Here is an 8982-nt window from a genome sequence, read left to right as displayed (position 1 = left end):
TTATTACTAATACCATCTTCTATATCATCAATATATATTGTAAAAAGCTGCGGTCCCAGCGCTGATCCCTGCGGTACCCCACTGGTCACTGCCTGCCATTCCGAAGTGGAGCCATTTATCACTACTCTTTGTTTCCTGTCAGCCAGCCAACTTTCAATCCAAGTTAGTACTTTGCCCCCAGTACCATGCGCCTAATTTTGCTCACTAACCTCCTATGTGGGACTTTATCAAAAGCTTTCTGAAAGTCCAGGTACACTACATCTACTGAATCTCCTTCGTCCATCTTCAGAGTTACATCCTCAAAAAATTCCAGAAGATTAGTCAAGCATGATTTTCCCTTCATAAATCCGTGCTGACTCTGACCTGTTACTACTATCCAGATGTGTCGTAATTTCATCCTTTATAATAGACTCCAGCATCTTTCCCACCACTGAAGTCAGACTAACTGGTCTATAATTTCCTGCTTTCTCTCTCCCACCTTTCTTAAAAAGTGGTACAACATTAGCCACCCTCCAATCCACAGGAACTGATCCCGAATCGATCGAACTCTGAACATAATCACCAATGCATCCTCGATTTCTCGAGCCACCTCCTTCAGTACCCCGGGGACTTATCAACCTTCAGACCTAGCAGTCTCTCCAACACCAAGTCCTAGCAAATATAAATTCCCTGAAGTTCAGGTCCTTCAGCCACTGTTACCTCAGGGAGATTGCTTGTGTCTTCCCCAGTGAACACAGATCTGAAGTACCAATTCAATTCTTCTGCCATTTCTTTGTTCCCTGTAATATATTCCCCTGTTTCTGTCTTCAAGGGCCCAATTTTAGTCTTAACCATATTTTTGCCTTCCACACACCTAAAAAAGCTTTTACTATCCTCCTTTATATTATTGGCCAGTTTACCTTCGTACCTCATTTTTTCTCTGCATATTTCCTTCTTAGTAATCCTCTGTTGTTCTTTAAAAGCTTCCCAATCCTCCGTTTAAGAACATGCTGACATTTTATTTTCCTGGAAAGTTTTCTTGTTGATTGCAATTTGAGGTATGACACAGCAATTTGCATGAGATATCATGTGATAATTACTTAAACATGATAGGAACACTGGAACAAGAGTAGGCCGTTCAGCCCATTGAGTCTGCTCTTCATTCAATAGATCATGGCTTATAATCTACCTCAGTGCCACTTTTCCAGGTTACTGTCATATCCCTTGATGCTATTAATCTTTAGAAATCTACTGATTGCTGTCTTGAATGTGCTTAATGTTTCAGCTTCTACAAACCATATGGGTAAAGAATTATCCACGAGGTGAGGAAGTTCCTTCTCACCTTAGTCTTAAATGATCTGCCTCCTTATTCCAAACTTTCTGGACACACTACTCAGAGGAAACTTCCATGTAGATCTGTCTAGGGGGAGGCACGATTGTGCAGTGGTTAGCACTGCTGCCTCACAGCACCAGGGACCCAGGTTCGATTCTAACCTCAGGCGACTGCGTGGAGTTGGACATTCTCCCCAGGTCTGCGTGGGTTTCCTCTGGGTGCTCTGGTTTCCTCCCACAGTCCAAAGATGTGCAGGTTAAGTGTATTGGTCATATTAATTTGCCCATAGTGTTCAGGGATGTGTAGTTTAGGTGCATTAGTCAGGTAAAATGTAGAGTAATAGGATTGGGGAATAGGTCTGAATGGGTTACTCTTCAGAAGGTTTGTATGGACTTGTTGGGCTGAAGGGTCTGTTTCCACATGTAGGGATTCTAAGAAAGATCTATCTACCTTGTCAGGCCTTGTAAGAATTTTGTAAGTTTCAATGAGGTTGCTCATTCTTTGAAACTCCAGAGAATGCAAGTTTGATTTCTGCTAACTCTCTTCTTAAGAAAATCCTGATGTCCCCGAGGATTAGTCTGATGAATCTCCACTGCAGTCCCTCTGTGACAAGAATATCCTTTCTTAAGAAAGGCCACCAAACAGAAACCTTCAGGTGCAGCTTCTCCAACACTCTACTTGTACTCCAATCCCTTGCAATGAAGCATAACAAACTATTTGTCTACCTTAATGATTGTTGCACCTGTATGCTAGCTTTTAGTGACTCATAAACAATGGCACCCAAGAAAAGTCACACACTTGAAAATGAAAAACACTCCCACTCATGAAACTCATTTGAAGCTTTTTAATCTTCTCAAGTGTTCAGTTTCTTTGAAAAGTAAATTTCTGTTCAGACTCCCATCAAAAGACAGATATCCCTTAATATACTCTTTAAACTGACAATCAAACAGTGAACTCAGAAATCCCTGCAATGAGAATTGTGATTATGGAAACTCAGCCAAGCATTAATTATGGAGGTGAAAGTAGGTCTTGCAGATGCTGGAGATTAGAGTCAAGATTAGAGTAATGCTGGAAAAGCACAGCCGGTCAGACAGAATCCGAGAAGCAGGAAAATCGGCATTTGCCCTAAACGTCTATTTTCATGCTTTTCAGATGCTGCCTGGCATTTTCCAGCACTACTCTAATCTTGACTCAAGCATTAATTACATCATAACGACATGGTAATATTAGTTGGAAAATATCAACTTGAAATTGCACAAACAGTTAGTAATGCTTTTTCTAATCTATGTCAGATGGCTTGTCTATCAGACCAGAGAAATGAAAAATCTTCAGATCAAGACATTTACGCAAACTTTATCCACTCTTAATGACTTTGTGAATCCCACACCGTGGGTTAAGACCTTTGGACGAAACAAAATAAGATATATTTGAGTTCACTACTAAGTTCAAACATCCCTGCTGATGTGTAATTCATGCTTCACACCCCTCCCCCAAAACTTGAAAGTTTCTCACCTTCATTTCTGTTGGAAATGGGGTGAGAAATCCTTATTCAGATCTTGCCTATCATATTTAAAGGTCTGTGAATCTTCCTGACTCCATGAAGTCAAGATGGGCGGCATGGTGGCTCAGTGGTTAGCACTGCTGCCTCACAGCACCAGAGACCTGGGTTTGATTCCCACCAGGGGCAACTGTCTGTGTGGAGTTTGCACATTCTCCCCTTGTCTGCATGGGTTTCCTCCGGGTGCTCTGGTTTCCTCCCACAATCCAAAGATGTGCAGGTCAGGTGAATTGGCCATACTAAATTGCCAAGTCAGGGGTAAATATAGGGTAGGGAAATGGGTCTGGGTGGATTACTCTTTGGAGGATCAGTGTGGACTTATTGGGCCTAAGGGCTTGTTTCCATACTGTTGGGAATCTAATCTACTCAAAATCCAGTCCAAGAGGTTCACTTAGGTTGTGGTACCGTAGTAGGAAAAGGGAATTTAAAAGTCTTGATAAATGTATTATAAGAAAGGATAGCAAAATCAAAATGTGAGCCTTATTTAATGCCAGATGTAGATGAGGCTTTATTCGATAATAAGTAAAAGACAGATTTATTACATTTGTGATTTGCATCCATTTTCACAGAAAAATAAAAGGATAAAAAGTTGGTAACAAAAGGGAACCTAAAACCAAGTAAAAGGGAAGAAATTAGTGGGTTCAATATGTTTTAAAAAATATAGGATTTGAAAAATGGTGAGACGTATGCTTGGCAACTCAGCAGGCTTTACTTTGATATATTAAAAGACACAGCTGAAAAAATTGCAGATAAGTGAGATTCAGAGCTTTTGCCTTTGGATTGAAAAATTACAAATGTTACACCATCATAAAGACATGAGGGAAGAAGCAGGAAATTACTGCCCTGTCAATATTAAGTCAATTATGGCAAAGTTACTGGAGTCTGTGATCAGGAATAGAGCTTCAGCATTTGGACACATCTGAGCTGTTCAGTAGTCAACATGGAGAGTAATGTGCAAGGCACATCTGACTTATCCAGAAAAATTTATTTTTAGTGGAGGTCGCTAATAGTTTGGATCGAGGCGTGTATATGGAAGTTGTCTATCTATGGAAGTGGTTTCCATGACTTAGAGAAGAACTTTGATATGATTTTTCACAAAAGTTCATTAGAAATAAGAGGATGTGTAATTGGAGGCAGTCTTGGGACATGATTTCATTATTAACCATAAAAATATTTTTTGTTCCAAATTTGGCAGCTGTAACTAATCTGCAGTGGTGCTTCTCAGCTATTGTCACACAAAGACAAATATCCCGGGCCAATTTGACTGAAGTAGAGTTCATTTAAAGGGCGAGTGGGCTCTGGGACTTGATATCACTGGGAAGAGAGATGTTAAGAAAGATAATCAATGCTAATGAGAACTTGAGATTATATTTGGCTTGATAATTACTGTCTGTTACAGACACTGTATTTAAATGATATTGACACCAATGATGATGTCACTCAGTCAACTTCAGTAAGTTAGCAATGTGTTGTTGAAGCTGTGGAAACTCCCTGTTAAATATCTATGTGTAGAATAGGCTGTGGAAATACCCAAACGAAATGCTTCATAGTCTCAGCCTGTTATCTCCAATGAAACACAGCTGGTGATTAAAACAATTTTTGATCAACTGTTCTGACTGTGAGAGAAATGATACCTTATAAATTTTATTAGATTTTCTAACAGACTTTCCAGTAATGATTCTTTGGGGCATGTGATAGTTGTGACCTCTTCATGTGGATCTCCTGACTCAGTACAATTGATTCAACACAACCACAGAAAAAAATTAATTTTTTTGGAACCAGACACTTCAGTGTTCTCCAGGTTGAATAACCTTAGGTATAATTCGCCTGTCTTGGCATCAGGTCATGAATTCGTTTCTAGTTTTACTATGTCAATATTATTAACCTCCAACTGAAATTTTAAGTTTACCCAAATGTTGTTTATGCTCCCACTACATTTCAAAGTATAATTATCGTTATCTAACTTGTGGATACGCACCTTGGTTTCTCATTTTCTACCCAACATAAACGAGTATTTATCTAAAATTTTGCTGCCTATATCTTAACTCTTCAAATTTCAGTCACCTATCCACCCTATGCTTGCTGACCAAAATTGGCTTCCTGTTTACTAATGTCTCAATTTTAACAATCTTTTATGTACGTCTTTACCAATCTCATGACCTCACCCTTCCCAGCTAGGCATCTTCGTCCAACCTTACAAATCTTCAAGATCTGTGCACTCCTCCATTTCTAGCTTCCTGCTCATTTCTGATTGTTCTCATCTATCATCTAGGAACATTTACACCCCAATGTAATCAGGGCATATTTGGGAGGGTGCCGAGATCCTCACCTGCTCAATTGGCTGGCCGGTTGGCTTGCGATGCAGAGCAGATTCTTGATGAAGGGTTTATGCCCAAAACCTAGACTGTCCTGCTCCTTGGATACTGCCTGGATGGCTGTGCTGTTCCCACACCACACTCTTCGATGCAGTGATACCAATAGCATAGGTTCAATTCCTGTACAGGCTGGGGTTACCATGCAGGTTCCACCTTCTCAGCCTCTCTCCTCACCTGAGGTGTGGCAACCCTCCGATTAAACCACCACCAGGCATTCTCTCTAATGTGAGCACAGTCCTCTGGAACTATGGTAACTTTATTTCCTTCACATGTATACATATATGCACGCAGATTGGAAATATGTAGTATAACATTTATTTACAATTTGAAATGGAAAGATGGACTCTGTTTTTAATATATAATAGATAAACACTGGAAAAGGCATTATGAGCTCCATGAACATGATAGCTGTCATATTAAAACATAAAGTATGATTGGAATTATTGGCAACTTTACTGAATGTTCAGAAGATGTGAATGGTTAATTTCATATTATGAATGTTGTGTGAGATTTTTCTCATTGAATACAAGGTGTTGTATTGTTTTCTTTTTACAGAACACACTATGGATACTACTTTGGAGGATGTTGGAAAACAGGTACAAGCATCTTGTAGTTTTACATATATACATATATGTATATTTTAACAATCCTTTCTCATTGCAATCTTCTCATCAGTAGGTATGGCGTGGTGCCTTTCTTCTTGCTGATTACATTTGGAATAATAGTTACCTATTCAGAGACTGCACAGTGTTGGAGTTGGGAGCAGGCACGGGAATGACCAGCATTGTCATGGCAACTGTTGCTAAGACTATTTATTGCACAGGTAGGATAGAAACCTGGTTGGGTAATAGATATACTGGTATAGACAATCAGTGATTGAATACCTTTTGAAATTGTACCATTAACGTGTGCACATGTAGTGAGTAGTTGCTATCAAATCGGTCTGTATTCTGGATAGTAACTCATGTTAGATCAAGACGTTTTCTAATATTGTTTTGCGCAGTAGTATAATTTTAAATTAATTTTGCTATGATTTTTCTATTTAAATAAAGATACATTTAAACCATAACAAGACACACTGACAGTGAACATGTGTTCCAAGAGAATTAATGGGATTAAGTAGAATAGGTGAGGAGACTAATTCTATTAAGGTGTAGCAGCAAGGCAAATCGAACAGATGGAAAATGATGAAAAATATAAAGCATGACCGAGCTAGAAACAATACATAACCCATAGTTTACAGAAAAGCCAAAAGGCTGGTGGATAGTAAGTGATAATAAGACACAGATGCAACAGTGAAGTAGCAGAATACATACATGGGTACGTCAAAATTCTGTAAACCAAAGTCAAGATTTTGAAGAACAAAACTGGAGAGTTTTTGCAAAACAACAATAAATCCACATGAGATTGTTATCTTTACTTTAGTGGTGTGAAAATACAATAACGAGAAAAGTGATGCTTCAGCTGTTATAGAGCCATGGTCAGATGATTTGAAATACTGCATTGCACTTTGGTACTGCATTCCAGGATGGATACCTTAGCCTTGCAGATGTATCAATGATAATGGTGCTTTGTGGGTTAAATCATGAGGATAGGTTGCGTAAAGTTGTCCTTTATTACCTTGTGTTTTGAAGGTGATTGAATTGAAGTGTTAAAGATTTTAAGAGAATTTGATAGTGTGGGTACAGTTAGACCATCTCCTGTAGCAGTAAAATCAAAATCAAGGTGCCATAATATTAGAATTTGGCTATTCACGAGCAAATTTAGGAACCACTTTTTCTTATAAAGGTTAATTGAAATCCTGAACTCTGCTGTTGTGGTTCTGTTCGCCGAGCTGGAAGTTTTTGTTGCAAACGTTTCGTCCCCTGTCTAGGTGATATCCTCAGTGCTTGGGAGTCTCCTGTGAAGCGCTTCTGTGGTGTTTCCTCCGGCATTTATAGTGGCCTGTCCCTGCCGCTTCCGGTTGTCAGTTTCAGCTGTCCGCTGTAGTGGCCGGTATATTGGGTCCAGGTCTATGTTGTTGACTCCATCAACAAACGCATAGACCTGGACCCAATATACCGGCCACTACAGCGGACAGCTGAAACTGACAACCGGAAGCGGCAGGGACAGGCCACTATAAATGCCGGAGGAAATACCACAGAAGCGCTTCACAGGAGGCTCCCAAGCACTGAGGATGTCACCTAGACAGGGGACGAAACGTTTGCAACAAAAACTTCCAACTCGGCGAACAGAACCACAGCAACGAGCACACCGAGCTACAAATCTTCTCACAAACTTTGAAAATCCTGAACTCTCCCAAAAGATTACAAATGAATTAAGAAGTTACAGAATGTAAATAGATTTTTCCTCAGCATGATTTACCAGAAAACATGAAATGAAAACGGGTAAATAGAATTGAATTGGATATAAATCACTGCCAAATTGAGTGTGGGAAATGTTCAAATGTCTGATTAAACCGCTTCTGTTTCTACTCTGCTTATGAAGGGTAGTAACCAGCTGTTCTTGTATTTGAGCTTAGCTGTGAACTAACATGTCTGGTGGTGAGAGTTCAGAAACCAAATCAGTATCGGTTTGTTGATCTGAAGCCTAATCCAAGTAGATTTATGGTTCTAAGGGCACAGTTAATAAATTTAATCCAGTCTGGTTTCATAATTAAACCTGAGAGGGTAAAAACACGAAAAGGAACTGGAATTCTTCCTACTTACCCCATGTATTCCTGAGTAGGTATTGTCTTAAGCCAATCACTATTCAGTATTTATACTGTGAATTATTGTAGCCCACTAAATTCTTGCAGCATGTCCAAACACACTGGAGAGTCTCTAGGCTTCTCTTAGGCTTCCTAACTTGTGACCAAGTTTTATGAACTTGAAGAAGTGGGGTATGCAAATGCGCTGTCTACATGAGGGATGTGTAGGTTAGTTGCATTAATCAGGGCAAATGTAGAATAATGAGGTAGGAGAATGGGTCTGGGTGGGATACCTTTCAGAGGGTTGGTGTAGACTTGTTAGGTCTAATGGCCTGTTTCCACACTGTAGGGATTCTATGATTCTACATGAGGAAAATGGAAAGTTTACTCGTATAAGTTTGGATCTAAGCACAGTAATGAATTTCCATGTGTGTCAGGCTTCTATTACATGCAGTATCATTCTTCAATTCTCATTTAAAGTGCTGTACAATAATTATAAAAAGCTGTTTTTTAAGTGCTGAGTATTTGCTTTTTGTATTTCTAGATGTTGGTGAAGACTTACTAAATATGTGTGAAAGAAATATCATTGTAAACAAGCATATTTATGAGGCAGCAGGTAAGTTGCGGTGCTTTGAAAGAATTGCAGTAAAGTGACTGTAATTTATATGTTGTAATTCCAATCAATTAGAGACTAGTAAAATTGAATTATTTCCAAAGCAATTGCATTCACACACAGTATTGCTAAAATACCAGTCTCATATGTAAGACTTCACTTACTTGCAGTATATCTGTACAATCAGTGTGAGGTGTGTTGCATCAACTGTAAGGCTCGATTATAAATTGAGAGTCAGACCCCAACCTGAATCTAGAGAAGAAGGAACAATGCTGACAATATAGAGTAGTCTGACTTAACAGTTACTGGATTAGTGGTGCTGGAAGAGCACAGCAGTTCAGGCAGCATCCGAGGAGCAGTAAAATCGATGTTTCGGGCAAAAGCCCTTCATCAGGAATAAAGGCAGAGAGCGTGAAGCGTGGAGAGATAAGCTAG

The 8982-nt window shown here is 39.4% G+C and overlaps 1 protein-coding gene across 8 annotated transcripts in view; it reads left to right on the top strand.

Moving 5' to 3' along the window:
• mettl22 (methyltransferase 22, Kin17 lysine) overlaps nucleotides 1-8982 on the top strand; it is a 63326-nt gene that overhangs the window by 16603 nt on the left and 37741 nt on the right. For all 8 annotated transcript variants that reach the window (XM_043711579.1, XM_043711580.1, XM_043711585.1 and 5 more), the window contains 3 exons: nucleotides 5801-5841; nucleotides 5924-6068; nucleotides 8479-8550. In XM_043711579.1, coding sequence (XP_043567514.1) covers nucleotides 5801-5841; nucleotides 5924-6068; nucleotides 8479-8550 — 258 coding nt within the window. The remainder of the gene's footprint in view (nucleotides 1-5800; nucleotides 5842-5923; nucleotides 6069-8478; nucleotides 8551-8982) is intronic.

The sequence above is a fragment of the Chiloscyllium plagiosum genome, chromosome 21 (genome assembly GCF_004010195.1).
Source record: "Chiloscyllium plagiosum isolate BGI_BamShark_2017 chromosome 21, ASM401019v2, whole genome shotgun sequence".
Classification (NCBI taxonomy): domain Eukaryota; kingdom Metazoa; phylum Chordata; class Chondrichthyes; order Orectolobiformes; family Hemiscylliidae; genus Chiloscyllium; species Chiloscyllium plagiosum.
This window is presented reverse-complemented; position numbering and strand designations above follow the sequence as displayed.